Genomic DNA, 19,926 nt, shown 5'->3' with positions numbered 1-19,926 from the left:
CCAACAGCTCAGGGAAAAAACAACTTCCAAACATCAAAGGAATACCATGATGTTTGGCAACTTCCTAGGAATTCAGTTATCATCTCTTAGTGAAGATGGCAACAGAAATCCCGGTATTTCAGTGCAGTGTTGTCTCTAAGGCTGCAACACGTTTACAAGTTAGACCTCTATTTTTCCTGTTTTCAGCATGTTTCAATAACCAAAACATCCGGTAATTACAGTTTCGTAACACAGGAATCCATACTTAGTGTAGACAACAAAAACAAGAAGTACATTTTCCTATGGAACGTTACATTCAGGTAGCTCATCCATGCCCTACGGCTCTTCTGTGGGTGCAGAATACCACATGGAACCAACTAAGATACCATTGAGCAAAATGCATTTTTATCTGCTTTATTTCTCCTAGAAATGTCAGCACAGCACATCATATTGCCTGTAATTTTAATAGGTAAATGAGACAATGATTCCATTGTTATTTCTTTCTCAAAATGGTAGAATACATTTCCTTCAAAAGGTCTGCAAACATATTTACAAAAGTGTGAAAGCAGTAAATGCAGGCTTTTTATACTTTTACTGAGTTTCCAAAGATCAACTAATATCTTAATTTTATTGGAAATCGGGTCCAAGGATGATACAAGAAATTAAATATCACACTTGATTTTTTTTCTTGGAGGCTACTGTGGAAACAAATCAAACAGATAAATGTTTTAAAAAGAACCAACTTATATTCCATGAAGCATAATGACGATATTCCCAAACCGTTTCCTCTATTTTTATTATGTTTCAGCTCTCAAACATCTCTCGGTCTTTCTTAATGTCATCTTAAGATGTGGGAAACCATCTCTCTTTTGGAAGGCCAGCTGCTGCGATGTGAAGTAGCCATTAAAATATCATTCACAGTATCTGCATCGTATGTGAACTTATTTTCAAACAGGACTGATAAAATTTGTATCGTTGACTTCATCTTTCACATTTTAAATACTGTTGGCTGACAAAAATAAAGTGTAGTGTCATGCTTGGTTTACCTAAATCATTTATTTTGTAACTAATAAAAGTAAACAATTACCAGATACTGTATATATAGAGATATATAGATATATGGCCACAAATAAACTATAGTAGAAAGTTATTTTGGTTTTGATAAAGTTAAGAAAAGCACATAAAATCATATTTCATTAATATCTTGTTTTATGGCCATCAATATTTTTGTTTTTTTTTTTTGTTTTGTTTCATCAACATAGCAAAATACAATCTTCCTATTAAACAATAATTATCAGATGGCAGACAATTTTTTATTGGTTTACATTGGCAGGTCACAGTCTAAAAGCACAACCACATCAGGCAGAAATTGCACACAGACCGCCCTGGATTTTGAAGACTGTATTTTTTTTTTGCTTCTACCAAAATATCTTAATTTAACACTGGGGACTGTGAGATGCACTCATTAAATACATGGATTTCAATTGCGGGCTTTTTAGATAAATAAAATGACTGAAATCACAGTATTTTATTTTGATTACGGCTTCAGTTTTAATGTTTGTGTATGTTTGTGCTCGATGCTAGCAAACATGCTTTGAACTTCCTAGCCGTTTTTCCATAAATGTTAACACATCCAAATAAAACCAAGGTGACTTTTTCTGTTGTGGACTACTGCAAATTTATTCCAATTAATGTTCATTGGCTTTCTTAGTCTTCATATTTGTATTTTGAACTTATTTCTGAAAATGGCAGGAGAGATTTCTGCGTAATACTATAACACTGTACATTTACAAAGTTGGTATTTTTGGAAGATATAATTGTAGCTGGGACTGGTCTGTAAATATGCAGTTCTGTTAATTGTAGAAGGCGTGTTCATGTCTTCAAAAACCAGACTGGTCTTAAGATATTACTCTTTATTTGAGACAGTTACCATTACTTCATTAAAAAATGACAAAACAGCAATAAACATTTTAGCTCTTTAATGAGCAAAGATCAGGTCTCTTAGCATTGGAATAATATTCGTTATCCAGATTATCTTTATTTCACTCAGTGACCAGTAATATGGCCAAGAAGTACAAAGTAATTTTCCATCAAGTAGTATACAATTTATTTATTTTTTGTGTAATAAGCTTTCATTCTTGAAAAAGAGTAACTGAAAAGAAATGTTTCTGTTACTGCAGTTAGTTTGTCAGAGAAAGTTCTTCGCATTATCTTACAAACTATCAAAATTGCTAGTAATTTGAAAAAATGTAAAAAAAAATCACATAACTTTAGTCTAATAGAAATATAGTACAGGTAAGAGAGAAAGTATTTATCAGGGATGTGCTCTTAAGTCCATCTCAATTTCTTTTATATAAATGTACATCTGATTACATATACAAACATTTTGAAAGGACTGTGGTATATAATTACTGGAAAGCAACAGGGAATGAAAAATTTCTTTTGATTTTAGAACACTCATTTCAAATCACACAAACATATGTAGTATTCAGATTTTAAAATTTCCAGGTTTTGGCTCTCTCCCCGTTCTTACACACCCTCTTCTTCTGGTCTACAGAATTAATTTAAATGGCTAATGTATAGCAAAAAGGGAATTAACTTTATATTAAAGTATTATAAGTAAACTCTGTAACATGCAACATGAGTTTAAACAATAAACTGAGAAGTGTAATCAGAGTGGCAATATTGGGGCGCTTTTATATTGCAAAATATCATTGCAGTCAAATCTTTGGACACACTTTACCTTACCAGTTTGAACTAAACATACCGTAACTAAGTCACAGAAAATTATAAATCCTTTATCAAAGGAGATTCCATTAGCGTTACAATTATGTTAAAGTTAGACATTATTTAGGTGGAAAGGGAAAAGAACATTAATAAAATAGATTTTTTTCTGGGATTCAAATCAGTGAGTTTTCGTCACTGGATACCTAGAATTCCAAAAATACCCTTTAGAACTGTTGCGATCCCTTCTTTTGCTGAAATTACTACGAAATATTTCACTGTAATTACTTTTGCCCCTTTAAAAAACTTCTTTAGGTTGTGCCAATTGATGGAGAAAGCTTCTATTAAAAACTCCAATGGGATGAGAAGAATTTTAATTACGGCTTAATCAGCAGCACAGCCACCAAGCATATAAATGATCATGCACATCGTGCTAAAAATATCCAGTTTCTTTTATTCCCACAACTTTTATACTGACAGCACTTAAGTGATAATGTTGTACCTGCCAGCTGTAAAACTTCTTTGTCTGACTGGCAGATCTCAGCATGAGCCCCTTCCTAAGGCCTTAACAGCATTGGTGCTTTGTGTACTTATTCAAATATGTAAATATGGTCTACACAATAAAACAGGTCCAAATAAAAATTGGTGAAAATTATCTGACATTCCATTAGTGTGTCCCTTGTGCATATTTATAGGTTTTTAAAATTTTCAGTCTTTGTTCTTTCCTGTTTGTGTTGCACATGCCTAATTCCATTACGTAACTTAAATCTTCAGAAAATTAATACTTGAATGTGAATGAAAACGTATCATTCAGGACAACTGTTTCAAGCAATTGCAAACAGTTGGGTGGTTTTTTGTTTGTTTTTGTTTCTTAAGTTCATTTGATATATGTACAATTCATTTTTTTTTTCAAAACCCCAAAAGTTCTCGATATGTATATTCACATAATATTCCTCCATATTTAAATAGTAAGAGTCTTGTAGGTTGAAAGCCAAGTAATCTTCAGTAATATCACCTACTGTAATCCATCAAAAAATAAAGTTTGTTTCATCTTGTCTGGCTATACCCTGGTTGTTGAGTGTGAATGGGGGTGGGGATGAGGATGGGGCAGAGTATTGTTCTGTCCTCCGGTAAATGTATTGAATGTGTGTAGGGGTTGAATCCCTGGTATAGTGTTGGGGATCATTGTGATGGTGTTGGGCGTCATTAAGGGAATATCATCAGGAGACCTTCTCATAGCTAGCGTGTAGTCTGGGGGACAGGCGGTCCTGAGAACCACCTCATGTGGATGGATGGACTCACATTCATGATCCAAGTCAGTGTGCTTCATTTGGAGGGACATTATCTCCTCTTCTTGTGCATGGGTAAGATCATTGGTAGTAGTACGTTGTGGGCTACATCTCCTGTGAACATCATGTCTCCGCTTGTCCTTTTTGTAGTACAATGCTGCAAAGGCCAAAATGTTCAGGAAGAGTAAAGATGCACCAACTGCAATAGTAACACTCAATTCTGTTGAATAGTCCCTTTGATCCACTGAAAATGGGCTTGGTTGTTGTTTGGGATCATCTTGTTTGGCTGTAGGAAAGGCTGAAGTAACAGAAACGGAATTTTTCCTTGTTGGTCTGAAAGTATTATCTGTTGATGGCACTTTAGTTGTGGTAGAGGTATACTGTGAAATGTCGTTAAGATTGTGCAGATGAGGTACCAGTTCCAACCAAAGGTTCACTTTATTGGCCCTATAATGTTCTTTAACTCGTGGTTTTAATCCAATGTGAAGATACAGTTGGTCTTTCTGAGAATATCTGGTCCATGCTACTTCTTCAAAACGATTTGGTTTTGTATGGATGAATTTTGTATCTTGTGGCACTGGTTGATTTGGGTCGCTAAAAAAGAAAATCTCAAATTTTATACGGTATTTCAAAAGGAATTATAAAATTAGTATTTCACACTTAATGTTTAAGTCTGCCTTTGGACAGAGCTGGATAGTATTTCTTAAAAGGAAAGGTCTTATTAATCTTGGTTAGATACAGTTTTATGCAAATGAACCATACATAATCTTTTGTTACATAGAATTTATTGCTTCTCTATTTCCCCAAAATGATAGTATCACTCACACAAATCTTTCACTGCTGAGAAAAAGCTACCAGCAGTGTGGTGATGCGGGCAAATGCCTACAAGAGACCAGTGTGAGAGGCCATTAAGCTTTTTCTATTTTCATTTTAGTAACTTGAAGCACAGCATTTCAGTTCACACACAGTATCTGTGGGCTTCCAGAGGTGAAAAGACCACAGCAGGGCATAACTCAGTGTAACACATACTGACTTAGACTCCAATGGCCAAAGGTGAAGAAGTATTTTGAGCTACCATCAGAAGCAGAATTAAAGAAAATGTCAAAAACTCTCAAGTTCTGAGTCACATATTTTTCAGTTAGATGTATTAATGTAAAACATTTTTAGCTACATGCATTATGTTAAACGCTTAATGTGTTACTTTTCTTGGGAATTCTTAAATGATTTTTGTGTACATGGTGTATAAAATTTCTTCATTCAGATTACTCACAAAGATATTTTTCCCTCCTTTTGCCAGAATGTGTAAGTGAACTCAGTGACATTATATAGCAATCCAATTCTTAATTTCTTACTCATCTGTAAGTATTTCCAAGGGAGATAGTCAAGGGAAAGCATTGCTTAGTTATACGCAGTGTTAGTATATAAAATTGTTCGTTATCCGGTACTCACCCAGTTTTCGCGAAGTTTGTCCAGTATGTCATCACTACTGCACTTAGCATGACATCATTTTTGGAGAAATTACAAGGAAATAATTCAGTAGGACCAATCATGGGGATTCCCAGTACGTAAGGAACCTCATCTCCATGGGCTGCATCTGCCCACGCAGGTACCTGATCTGTCTGGCAATGATGGTAAAAGGCATAGAAATATGTAGGCGATCCAAAATTCGAATGAAGATCTGCGGTGGCCACTGCTGGTGCAACCCATTGGTGATCAGTAAACAAAGCCAGCAGTGTTTTCCTTCTGGTCTCAGGATTGTGTCGATCTGCCCAGTCGGTGTACATAAATTTAATAGTTTCCCTCAATATATCTTTGCCTTCAGGGTATCCGTACAAGTTATCGACAAAATTAGAAACTGCGAAGTCAAAATCACTAGCTGATATGCCATCTTCACTATCCACAATATTTTCAACAAATTTTAACCCTTCGCCTTGATTAACTCCCAGCATGATGTCATAATTGAGGAATTCTCCTTGTTCCATCAATATCTGAGGATCATCTGGTATCACATCGCCATCAATTACTGGTCCAAAGGCTATATGGTATCTAGCTGGTTGAATGTCCTGGTCAACAAGTTCTCTATAAGGCTTCTTCTGTAGACATTCTACCAGTTCTACAGTGTCTGACATGTTGCAACCAACTTTTGTAGCCAGCATCCTGGCATATTTTGCAGGCTGAAAACTAACCGCCCAGCTGGAGAGAGCTGTTCCACTTTGAGCTATTGCTCTTTGAAAAAGTCCTGTGGGAAGAAATATTTTAGAACTACTGAAGCGACCTTGAAACAGCTATATACTTGAAAGATTCAAAGAAGTTCTTTGAAACAATAGTAAAGTTTAACAGAAAAACATACTTGAAAACAATCTTAGTAATAGATAAATACACAAGATGATGAGATCTGACTGCTGTTGAGTCTACAGATAACGTCTACAAAATAAACATAATATGTGCAGAAATTGAAGCAAATGATTCTACTTCTGTGTAGTCCAGCTGAAGATCAGACTTTGAAAAGGAACTCAAAAAGAAAAAGAAGTAGCATTACCTTGTGTAGAATAATTACTAGCATGAAAGAAATTCCTGCCTTTAAAGCAATTTATAGGTTGGAGAAAAAGCTAGGAAGTCTCTTTAAGCCATCATCAGCATGCATGTACATGATCACATGTTAAATAAAACTAATATACTGCTATTTTACTTTCTGCTTGGGATTAAACCTGGTTTGAGAGGTACAGTGTTTCTGAATTGTATATTATATCAAAAGTTTATGTTTTGGAGCAATGGATGAGAAGATGCTAGGCAGTTATTAAATTTATATGTGTCTGAGAGTCAAGATCCTTTTTTGTAAAGTCTTTTTTTTAATGAAGGTTTATAATGATCACACACGAAACACGAAAAATGTATATTTTACACTATTTAGCTTTGTAATTCCGAGATATGAGCATATGTTCAGGTATTCATCTAGGAAAGAGAGCATGAACCAGCTCTGTATATAAACTTGTAGCAAATTCCAAGGACTTCAGTGCAACTAATTTGAATTTCTGCTGATTTAACTAGCATTCTGGAACAGGAATTCTACTCATAGAAATAAAAAATGATTTAAAATTGACCTTTTCCTCTCCCTTCCGTAAGCATTTTTGAGTGTGTTATGAAGTAAAGTCTCACCCCTCTTGTAGTCAATAAATCTATCATTTTTTTGCTATTGACTTTAACGTGGTGAGGACTCCAATCTTACTCCTATATCTCCTGTACTCCTTTCATGTTGGGCTTTTTCTTTTTCCTGCTCCCTCTGCAGAGGGCGATTCCAGTTCTAAAACAAATTCTGAGTATAACAAAAGGCAGAAAAATTGCTCTCCTATAATTCTCATCTCTAATGTTAGTACAATAGAAACTTAGATTACATGTAAGTGCTTGTGGCCTTTCTGTTTTTTTGCATTTTCATGGATGTGCATCCAGTTCATTTTGTTAAGTCTTTAGTACTTACTATTGGAGGGTATTTTACACTGCATTCTACCTTTCTATAGCTCACTGTGAGTAATACAAAATGGTCTATTGCAAATGTAAGTCATACTGATATAAGATATATGGCTCAGAATTAGGTTTTACTTATGTTTGTAGGCACCTGGAGTAATTCCACTGACTTTGGTCAGGAACTGACAGGAAGTGACATCCGGTCTCACTTAGTTAATTTTACTCAGGATATATATTGTGGCCCACACTTGATGAAGAGCTGGGTACTTCCACAAAAGGAACTAGAGCTAAGGTACTCAGCTTACTTCAGAACTCGATTTCAGTAATGCAAAACACAACATATACTTTGATAGGTAACATATTTCTATTGATTAAAAAAAAAATAAAATTAAATCTTTCCATATTCTCTTAATTAAGTCAGAGACATGCCTTTACAAACTGTATTGCAGTACCAGATTCTGCACATTCAGAATTTAGTAAGAATCAATTGCTGTCAGGAAGCATTTTACAGGCTTCTGAGGAATTTTCAAATCATTTTAGACTATATTAGAGTGAAATCCAAGTCTTAAAATCAGATAGGTGTAGGGACTGAAATATGTAAACTCAGGCTTCTCCTTAAATTTACGAGGAGTCATATCCAAGATATTACTTCCTTGCAAGAAATGAGTGAAAAATAAGAAAGAGCTGGAGCTATAAAGCAAGTAAAAATATATTTGCATGTTTACAAGGTCAGATATTGAGCTAGTATAAATCAGTTCAAAGTCAGAGGAATTACCACAGAGGATCCAGGCATTGTAATAAATGTAACAAAATGACAAAACTGAATTTTCACAAAGACGTATTTCATGATACTTCATAATGTTTCTCTTTGCATATTGTATAAATCTCTTCTTATTGCTTTATTAAATATCTCTGAACAAGGACAGAAAGAGTAAGCTATGTATTAAGAAAGTGCTGATATAAACACAGTGGCTCACTAAGTGTATATAAACATTAAACACTGGATTAAGCAAAAGTGATCAAGTCCTCTGGCCATAGAGTTATCTTAGGAACTGAAACTAAACATCCTCCCTTCTGGTGACGAATTCTTAAGGAAATATGCCTCATCTCCAACTATTTGGTAAAAAATGAATAATGCTGTGAAAAATTATTTTCATTCTGTCAGATCAGTATCTCACAGGAAGGAGAAATATATTTTTATCTTATAATGTGTATGATTATTATAGCTTATGGGCTTCAAACTGATGGCAAGAAGATTTAAATGCTCAGCAGACCATATCGCTTTGTGACTCCTATTCAAAAGCTCACCAACTAAATAATAATAATTTGCAATTTCCATTTATTCATCTACATTTTCAGAGTGCTTTCTAAAGATGAGTGCTGTTCTGCCCACTTGCACATGGGCAGCAGTGAACAGCACCATCTTGAAAGGGGCTGAATGTGTCCTCTCAGCTACCAACTGATCCTTCCTAAGGTAAACAGAACAAAGAGAGCAACTGAATTTGCATCTTATGAAAGAGAATGGTTAACGATTTGCAACAAAATTTGTTTGGAAAATATTAGGATATTTCAAAATATTTGAAAATTTGAAACAGCTTTCCTTATTTGAAGCTGGCCAGTTTATTTTAATACTTTTTTAGTGGCGAGTCTAACAATCCCCAAATGAAACATAATGACTACGTGTGGGTGTGACATGTTCTGTTTAATCCAAAATTCAATAAAGCGTGTTTTTGCTTTGGTTATAAAAGAAACCCTGACATTTACAACTCCACTTTACATACACATCCTTAAACCCTCCCCCCAGATCCTTTGAACCGCTACGCTGGAAAATAATGGCACCAGTATCCCCCCAAAATTCTGCTCCTGGCAGAATTCTGGACGTGTCGAATATGACAGAGTAAAATTTCCCAATAAGAGGCAATACATGACTGTTCAGATATTTTAAATAGTGGCATATCTCATTAATGCCACATTACATCAATAAGATAAGTACTATGGTCTGATTCTGTGTGGTCCTGTGTGGATCCAGGAGTTGGACTTGATGATCCTCTTGGGTCCCTTCCAACTTGGGATATTCTACAGTTCTATGATTAAGATCAAGCAAGAGGAAAGATGAGAAACAAGGTCTCATTCAATTTTAAGCTAAATCCTCTACACCAAAAGCTTTTTGGCTTTTTTTTTTTTGTGAGTTCTGGTGAAAAAATGATGAAGCAGTGTGACCTTCAGATTACAGTGCAATGCTTGTAAAAACAATCCATATATTTCTCTCTTTTCAAATAGTTTAAAGGCCTAATCTAAAGAATCTGTCACTTTCATTGACCTCGGTGGGTTCTGTATCATGGCTTTGGGTAAATACAGCTCTTTAAACATCAGTGGAATTATTGTTTTATGACTGGCCAATTAGTTTTCCATGAAGATACTACAATACAAACCAGTGTAGGATCGTGTGCGCAGTGACAGCGTGATTTCCTTTGTAAAAATAAACAATATGGATAAATTTGTGAAAACAGTGAGACAGAAGAAATGTGATCAGTAAGCAATAGCCATGCAAATGAGGAAAACCATGTGGAACTTTGATACTAAGCTTATGGAATAAAAAACTGGGGGCCCCAAACAGCATGTTTTTAATTTCCTGCTGTCTGCCTCAAGTAGAGAGAAAAGGTGTTAGTTATGGAAAAGATATAGAAGAAAATCCATTTGCAACTTGGATGCTTTGACAATTTTGGATCATGCATGCAAGACATTCAACCATTTTTTTTATTAGATGACAGCAAGTGAAGTTTATGCAGTTTCAGACCAAAGATTTCTGAACTAGGTACTCTTCTCCTTCACACAAAATAATAGTTTTCAGTATTTTAGTTGTTAGCCTGAAAAGAGAAACTGTGTCTTTTTAGTTTTCCTTAAATTCTGCTCCTCATGAGAAACTAAACTTGCCTTTCATGATTGTCTGAATATAGATGACCTCATCTACTGTGAGCATGACTGACTGGTTTTCCAAAAAGGACACCCTTAGGTAGGAAAGAAGAGAGACAAAACTGATACACTGAGCATATGCTGTTCAGAAGTCCGCTATAAAGCATTTCAACAAAGCTCCATAGGAAAAAGAAGAAAGTGACCCAAAATTTAAACATGCACAGAAGAGCGGAGGGAGAAGGCGGCTAAGTACAGCCTTTAGAAAGTTTGCTTAATATTGAGCTGAACTCAACTGTTCATAGAACAAAGGGAATATACAGAGCATCACATAGTACTAATGGTGGTGGCATGCAGACACCAAAATTGTCAAAATTTGCAACCTGCATAATACCTTTGGTTGAATTGCTCCAACGGTTACCTTCAGAATAATGGGATAAAGTCAACAGATTGACGCATGAACCGCCTGCACCAGATCCAAAAACAGTTATTCTTAATGGGTCGCCACCAAAGAACCCAATATTTTCACTAGTCCATCGCAAAGCTTGAATCAGATCAAGGAGGCCATAGTTTCCTTTTGCTGCTTGGTCACCAGTGCTCAAAAACCCTGTGAATGGAAATGAAAAAAAGGAAGGGTTAGAGAAGTACTCTTCTGACTAATCTTTTTGCAGTTTTCTAGGTAATCCTTTAAAGGTGTATGCAGTTAAGCATCATGCAATTGCATCACTTTCCATATTCACTAGACAGCCGTTTGCAATTTTGCACTCTTTGTGGAATAACTCCTTTGGTGTTCACTTTTTTAGCCATGATATATTAATGTAGGGAAGATGAAGAAACATCACAGGCTGAGAATTCATCAGTGTACTAACAGGTCACAACTTACTACTCCCAAAGACTCTGCGCTGATTACACTAAGTTAAAGAGTAAAGGCTTAGCAAACAGGTGCGATGAAAGCATTTTTAAGGGATTGGTCACTTCTGTAGATGCATCTGACAGCTTTGTTTCTGCCTGAGAGGCAATGACTCCACTTCTTTGTATATCGTGTTCACTTAACTCACAATAATACAATCTTTATTTTCTTTCTTTTTTTCTCCCATTTTCTTTTCTCCCCCTAAAAATACAGCTGGTGTCACAGGACAGACTGCGCTGAAAAATGAACTCAACTCCCCAACTTCCAGCACAGTCATTAACCTCAATTAATTGAATCTACATTAAAAGGATAAAGACCATTTAAGCCGTTTCTGTGTCCCCTTAACATCAAGAAGATACGAGCTCAGATGCAATCAGGAGAGCACAGGAATTGCTTCCTTTTATTCCTACTGGAAGAAAAACAATGCAACACATCAGGTGCAGGAATGATTGTTTTACCCTTTACTCCCAGCAGTGCCCCGGCGTTTATTATTGCCGTTACTTTTGTCATTAGAGACTACTGAATAAATGGTGGACAATAAAAACTTAAGAGAGAATCACTGTTGATAAAAGACATGTTTTGCTCTTGGACCCCATTAGTTGACAGTTCCAATTTTCTTAAGCTTAAAGAACAAAATGTTTAAATAATATCAGCATTGAGATGTAGCCCAGCGCCTCCATTTGCATATGAAACTGATTTAATTGTCATTAAATCAACAATGTAACTGTTTTTCGGTACATGCTTTGTAGAGAAATGCAACCATTAGAGCAATTATTTCCACGTTAGTTATATATTAGTGAGTCTTCTACCCTAGTTAAAGTTACGCTGATTTAACTCTCTTTAGTGTAGACAGCCTACTCAAAAGAAATTCACAATTTTTTTTCAAACAAAACCATAACATGGCTCTCAGAGGACTGTCAATGCTTCATTATGACAAGAACAATGTCTTTTAAGACAGTTCTACAAAGAAATACAAAAGTGCAAACACATACATAATGTAAGAATTTAACAACAAGACAGCTATGTGCACACGCGTACCTATATCCATATGTATTAGGAACATGCAATTTGTTCCTTTATGATTGTTCCTATTTGACTTCAAATGGCAAGCTTATATGTGGTATGCTTTTGAATTTGGTATTCTTGTGTAGACATTTATCGTAAGAGACCTTTGCTGTAAAGTGCATTGAAGGCTAATTGGCATCACTGCCTCAGTTGTTGAGCTATGGCATGTTTGGGGTGAACAGCCTTGTTTGCGTAGGTCAGTCCTGGCTTTTGTTACCATGGAGAGGAAACAGGAAAGTGGTATAAGGTGCCAGGCCAGCAATTCTCCCACTTTCAGAGTTTATGTACAGGTCTAATGGGCATACTTCATTCACTGTAGCTGTTGTAAATTGTTGTTTGGATACCGGACTCAAAAAAACCCCCACTATTTTACGACTAAAAACTGCCACGCTTACTTATTATTTAAATGCATGAGAAAGGAAAGTAGCATCACTATCATGGAAGAGAATATCACCTTCTTTTTCAGGGAAAATTCGGAAATGAACTCATAATGCGTTCATTCTCGTTTTATTATTACAACTCGGTACTCAGATGAGAATAATATTAAGTTATTTTACTCTCCTTTTTTACTCTCCTATGTTTATTTCCTTCTGTGCAGCCAAAGAGGCTGGTAAGCATGCCTATGCAAAACACCCACCCCTATAAGCACAGAAACATTCAAACCTGTCCCCACATAAACAGTTTTTGAAGATGCAGAGAGACGATGTCTTTGTACCTATGACAGCAAATCCAATGAAAGCTTCCTAACTAGTCTCACTGTCTTTGTCAGCCTGCTTGGAGCTGAGGGATGGCACCAGTGACTGTAATACAATTAAAATGTGTGAATCTTATGGGAACTACTGAATCCTGTGGCTGCAGATGCTAGGAGAGCCTTTTCCATTCCTTATGTAAGCACATGACTGCAGAAAATCAGTGACATATCAGTTCATCAAGAAGCACACGAGTGATTGTGCTGCTTTAAAGGATTACAAAAAAATTCAAAGTGGCACTCCTTGAAACAAAAGCGCCAATGGGATAGGAGCGATTACCAAAATTGTGCCCTAAACAGGTCTTTCTTTGCTTTTTCCCCTTTTTTCTGTCTTGCAGATTCCTGGGGCTCAGGAAGGGTCTGCTCTGAGCGGAGCTGCATGTTGGTTTGAAAAGATGCTGTAGAATTCTCAGTGATTCCTAGCATTAGGAAAAGAGATGGCAGTGAAAGTCTTGAAGCAAAACAAATGGAAACACTCAAGATTTCTGAACAAGTTGTTTTCTATATTCTGTGTAATATGCAGCAAAACAGGCAGCAAGTTACTCTTTGCCTGGAAAAACGACAGCTGAAAATTACAGGTAAAGATATAAGCAATCCCCTGATGTTAAATGAGTTCACATCAAGCCATGAAGATTGATGGGAAAATGGGAAATCCTTGGGGAATCATACATATAGTAGTTTTAAAGAATTCTTTGTGGAAAGGATCTTAAAAAGAAAGCTAAAGAGGAAATGTCTCTTGCTGCTAAAAGTAGAAGCCTGCATTCAATTCAGGAAATGTGCCAGAAGGGGGAGCTTTCAGTTTAATAAAAAAAAAAAAAAAAAAGAAAAAAAAAGAAAGAAGAAAGTATTAGTAACATTTGCCTCATTCATCTATATTGGACAAATTATGACTTGTGTCCAGAGCAATAGCTCTGATGCAAAAGAAATATCTCACGCCTCCTCAGCAAGAACCACATTGGCTCACTTCCATATCTACACAAGATGGATGATTATTGATGCTGACTTTCATGACATGAAACATTTCTATCTCAATTTTCAGAACCATAAGAAGCCTGTTAATATCACCACCTGTTCATGCAGTTTTTCTTATATGCAATAGTATCAGCATGGTCTAAAAGCATTCAAAATGTCATGAGATCAGAGATAGGACTGATAAAACAGATGACGTTTTTCTTTCCTTTTTATTATTTTTTTTTCCTAGCAAGGAGCGCCTCATTGCAGTTACATCCACACAGAAATACATTAAAACTCAGCATCATCCCCAGTCTGTAGGTCTGTGGAGCAAGTGCTTGCTCCTATTTAGCACTTAGACAAAATTGAGGTTCGACCAATACTTCTTATCCCTAGAGGAGATTTCAGAATGCAGTTAATATAGATACCATTCAAACCAATATCAAACCTATTCCCCCATCTGCATCATTTCCAGGACACGATCATTACACTATGCAGATATTAAGCTAACAATTTTGAGTCAAAGAGGTGAACCTGCTTTTGCTGGAAATGGCTTGTGTGTCTGAAAGCCTGTCTGTTTTTTTCAGTTGCATTGGCTAATCTATTAAAATACATTATCTGCCTCTGCAAACGGGGTCTTATTAACATCCTAGGATTGTCATCTCTGCAGGAACACCGCTATCAGATGCTATCATCTCTGACTCTTGTGGGAAAAAAAAAAAGTGAAGTAAATGATTCCATATTTTAGTGATTTCAGGAAGACGTTTCCAAAAAAACTTATTTTTGTCTTACTCTCTAAAAAGGTCAGATTGGGCTAATTTTGTCCCACAATTATGTTCTTCTACTGGAAATATTCCAATCATCAGCTGAACAATTGCTATTTTATATTCTGAACAGAGAGGTTATCTCTTCTATCTCCTCTGAAGGAGCAGGCGCTAATAGAACTATGGAAGTGAGGACACGGTCTTTTGTGAGTTGAGAAAGAAATTTATTAAACTCATTTGGACCATGGCTCTGCCACATGGCTGTTTGACAAATGGATGAAGTGTGCCACAGCCAGGCCCTGTATTTTGTGTTTAAATAAATTTTAATGCTGCATAGGCTTATCCGCCCATTTAAGGATTTATGCTTGCCATTCTGATAAATAATTTTCTAATGCAATTCCAGTATTTTTGAAGAGTAAATGAAATAATAGAGTCGGGAAAGTTTAAATATGTTGCTAAAAACCTTAGTAGATCCAATTCTATTAAGCTCTGACCTAATTTACACATGTCCATTAATGCAGAGGGGAAGGCTAAGAGAGATTTTTTTCCGATGGTAAGGGAACTACTACAGCCCGATGATGCAGCAACAGTTGGCTTGGGCTGGCAGATACCTAAGTGCCATTTCCTACTGCTGAGAACCAAAGCATCCTTCTGATGAGTTCTGCCCATGGGAGCATTCCACAGCCCAGCAACCTTTGTGCCCGGATGAAAAAAGGGGGCAGAATGTCGTGCTGTGCCTGTGAAAAAATACACAGCAGCAAATGCTACTCTGAAAATAAAACACGATAGAAAGTGCTCTAACATGCTTCAAGGTGGGTTGTTTTTTCTTTCTTTCTTTCTTTTTTTTTTTTTTTCCCCAAAGAGCTACATTACTGAAAGCAGCAACATTTATGGCTTTTAAATTGCCCGCCTCTTTAGGTGTGTGTTTCAGCTCTTTCCAGTAACAAATCCCTATGCAGTAAATGTCATCTTTTATTTTGCTAAAAGAATACTTTGTATTGTGGAAGTAAAGATGCTTCAGTGTACAATGGAAGAATACAGGGTGTTTTGAGGGATGGCTTTGTATTTCCTTTGGATTTCAGGTTCCTTGGTCAGGACTTAGGTTTGACAATCTCTATTAATATGCAATGGTAATTGCAATCTACAGAAAATTTCAGTTGCCCTTTAGACTGTACCTACTCAGTTAGAAATGTGAGCAAGATAAGCAAATTTTAAGTAATATGGTTAAACTTAAAGAGCACCATCTTAGACATCTCTCTTGAATTTGCATCAGCTAACTAATCTGAATGAATTACGTGGGCAGCAGCACTGTGAACATTAATGTATACGTGATATTCATGAAGCAGAGGAGACTGCTCCTCGCTTTGCTGACCAGCGCTTCCTAATATTAATAACATATTTTAGCAATGAATAAGGGGTAAGGTGACTAAAAGGAATAGAGCACCCTTTAAGGAAGATGTAGGAGATATAAACCATTTACTGCAAGAAAAATATTCCTTCATATTCATCCGCAGTATACTTCTGCTCAAGGATGAGCAAGACTTCTTTTATAGATGGATTGTATTTTGACTTTTTGTACAGAAGATACATTAACAAACCAGAACCTTTGCAGGTGGATGCACTGCATTTTTAAACAATTAGAAGACAGATGCAACTAGACTTCAACCACAGTTATGAGATAGAAGACAACAAAGTTCTATAAAGTAAAGTATTTGTTAACAGGTGTACATTCTATCCACATATATGTTTGCAAACTATTCACTTTTCACCCAAGTACTAAGGTTATGTGATAGGTCACATAAATTGCTTGAAAACTTATTTATGCTCTCTGTTCTCATGCCATAGATGTTATAAATCAGAGGAAAATATCTTCCATACAAATAGCCTGAACTGTTTTTTTCTGCCCATGACTTTGCTTTGGGATGTGTTAGGACTGAATTTCTGCCTTAATCAAGTTGTGACTAACAAAATGTAGCTGGATGTGCTATATAACACTGATCAAAGTGATGGGAGAGACCAGGAAGGGCTCTGATACGAGGCCATTTCAATTGGAAATCATCTAGAGCTGTGGATTTTTATTTTTCCTAACAGAAAGAAAATCCATCCCTTCAATATGGACTATTCAGCTGACGTAGGGAAAACATCTCAGAAACTAAGAAGTTTCTGTGAGTAGTTGTTTACACTATTCACATAACTTCAGTCACACAGCTCAACTATTTTAACTGCCCTAATTAGGTTGTTACTGTAAAAACAATACCTCAAAGTTACGTGTATGAACGATAACGCCTACCGTGAAAATGTGCAATAGCTGCAATAATTCATACACTTATTGGACTCCAAAGTGCTGCAGCTGTGAGGAAGAACTGCTAAAACATTGCAACAGCACCAACTTCTCTGGCCAGCGCCACCGCTCCAGAAGATAGCTTTTGGAAATTCCTAGTCATTTCACCAAAGTCAACAATTTACAGAACTTAATTAGTTCTCTATATAAGAACTCATAACTATATCCTTTATCCTTTGGCATTTTGAAAGCGTGCATGGAGAAAAGAGCATGGTGGTGTAAGAACTCTGCTGTGCTTTTTCAGCATTGCAGTTTTACTGCTGGAATTTTAACACAACTCCAAGGGGTACCAGATCCTCAGAATTAACATTAGCCAAGTGGCTACAAACTACAAAAAAGGATGGTCTTTCCTTTTGGCTTTTTGAAACAATGGAAGTTTTAACTTCCTTGCATCTTGCCAATTTTTTTCTATTCCTGAAAGATGATTTTTCTCAACCCTTCCTCAACCCTTACATCAACAAGGAAGTTGCTTAGGTATACCGTGATGCTCTTGGCAAGTGTGCCACAGACACTGAAGCAGCTGGAGATTTTAATTCCAGGATTTCTCAGAAGGCTGCAAGAAAACGTCAAAGTTTCAGCGAGATTATAAATGTCTGCAAGTGCTTTCTAAAGCTTTAGCTGCCTCTTCTCCACGTGGTCATTGTGTTGTTGTTTTTTTTTTACGTTGTGCCTTCAGTCTCCTACATTAAGGTTGATGTGGGCGGTCTCTCAATTTATGAGATGCTCACCTAACAACTCCATGCTTGCTGACGGCATCATGCTGTGCGGAAGGCCCACAAAGCAGCAGGTCAATATTGGTTGTAAGGCCTCTTGCTGGCTGTACCCCAGCCGTGGCATGGTGGTGCTCCTCCCCAGCAATCCCAACCCATATGTCAGGTGGGATCAGTCAGCACATGCCATGCTCATCAGATACGGGGTGATGGAAAGTACAGGTCAGGTGTCTGTTACGGAATGGTCAGCTGCAGAGACAGCCTTGTAGAGGCAATCCTCTAAGCCTGTGGGGTAGATTTGTGACTGGGGTGGGAAATGCACGCTGATCCTGGGCTACGCAGGCAGCTCATACACAGGGAGAGCAGATAAAGGGGCTTCAGCCGCCCTCTGCTTGTCAGACCTGTGCTCAAAGCACAGCACAGCCAGTCCCAAATGATTACCCATGAGATCATCTCTATGGTAGCTTATTACAGACGATCTTTACCGAAGAGTCAAATGAAAGTCTGATAATAATCTCAGAGATACTTTAAAACAGTTGTGTAAGCAACACAGCTAGTCCACAAGAAGTGATCTTTAATACTGATTTCTGGATATGCTGTGAGAGCAAAAAAGAAAAGGAGAAGGCAAGTCTAGACTCAGGGATACAGCTGCAGAAACTCATTTTAAAGGATTTTTAGTGATATGTGCTGACACATATCGGAAAGTAGAAGTAAGCCCTAAGAACTGATGGATGACATTTGGCATAGGTGGCCACAAAAGGCAGCTGGAGTATGTTTGATTTGTCTGCTTTTCTTCTTTAAAAATAGAGGGGAAAAAGAGATATATAAACATATATTTTGCTATTGAAAGGAGTAGATATCTATTAATATTTTCATCTTTCAAAAAAGGAGCAATTCTATTGCCAGCAGACAACATCTGCTTTAATGCCTTCCACAAGGGAAAATTCATACTTGTTAGTACACAACTGAGTCATGCTCTAGGGTGATGCAACTTTCAGTTTAAAGTATTTTTAAGTTGCATACAAAATTTTCACAGGATAATGAACACTGCAGTACTGAATAATACCATAGCAATGCTTATATGATTTACCTTCTTTGAGAACTTTAACGAAAATGTAAGTAAAATCAACAGTCACTAACAGACAGCATAGGCAAAGCCAAATCTTATTATAGGATAAAGTGTGGAATAATAAAAATCAAACATACACTGATCCACTGAAATATATTTAACCAAACCACAAATGATAAGGAAAGACTATCTGGGAGAATGGAAAAGTCCATAGGCAAAGCCATCATTTGACTTTCTGACTTAGTGGAAGAAAGCGATACCCTAAGGGAGAGATTCTTGGCCTCGCCAAGACTTAGTGCACAGCTGTTCCAGTGCTATTTACTTCAAGTAGATCGATACACAAAATTATGTAGCCCACAGCACATTGTATTCAATATCTGTCCTCTACTTCTGCCTTTCTCTGTTACCATTTTCAACAGCAAAACCAGAACAAGACATTAAGATATACCAGTCTGTCCTGCAGGGTGCTGTAGGTTTTAACACTAGATAATACAATCAAAGGCAGCGGCCACAGACCTGGGTAACACATTATAGTGGAGAGTTAACAAATATTAATATTCTTAATGTGCAAAGTTTTAAAAATCAAAATTGAGCCCATAAAAAAAGTCTCCTCTCCATTTTCATTCAAGATTTGGGCAAAATGAGTTCATTATTTTCAAAATAGCACAGATGGTACTTGAAGATCTCTCTACCCAACATATTTGAGAAATTTATGCCATATAATGAGCTGTTTAATACGTGCAGCTACTTAGAAATACAAGTAGTTCAAATTAGGATTTCAAAAGCCTCATTTATGTCATGCATTTCAGTTGATTGTTCCATGCCAGAGACCATATTACTTTTTCTAACTTGGGCCTGGAAATCATTTTTGCTTTACAATGGTCATTTTGGTTTTGCAAGAGTGTAAGTTTTCAGTAACATCTCTCCGTTTTTCAGAATTTTGAATATGCATACAGATGAGGAAAACGATGGATTTAATTTCACTAGAAGGAAAAATTCATAGT

At 36.6% G+C, this 19,926-nt stretch overlaps 1 protein-coding gene across 4 annotated transcripts in view; it reads right to left on the bottom strand.

The window, feature by feature from the left end:
• The window catches only part of NLGN1 (neuroligin 1), a 276,627-nt gene continuing 257,080 nt past the window's right edge, over positions 380-19,926 (bottom strand). For 2 of the 4 annotated variants that reach the window (XM_021396562.1, XM_021396561.1), the window contains exons 4-6: positions 10,759-10,971; positions 5,442-6,231; positions 382-4,586 (exon numbers count right to left, since the gene is read on the bottom strand). In XM_021396562.1, coding sequence (XP_021252237.1) covers positions 3,764-4,586; positions 5,442-6,231; positions 10,759-10,971 — 1,826 coding nt within the window. In that variant the 3' untranslated portion in view covers positions 382-3,763. Of the gene's footprint in view, positions 4,587-5,441; positions 6,232-10,758; positions 10,972-19,926 lie in introns of all 4 variants that reach the window. The other 2 variants (XM_021396559.1, XM_021396560.1) reach the window with 2 other exon arrangements.

The sequence above is a fragment of the Numida meleagris genome, chromosome 4 (genome assembly GCF_002078875.1).
Source record: "Numida meleagris isolate 19003 breed g44 Domestic line chromosome 4, NumMel1.0, whole genome shotgun sequence".
NCBI classification, from domain to species: domain Eukaryota; kingdom Metazoa; phylum Chordata; class Aves; order Galliformes; family Numididae; genus Numida; species Numida meleagris.
This window is presented reverse-complemented; position numbering and strand designations above follow the sequence as displayed.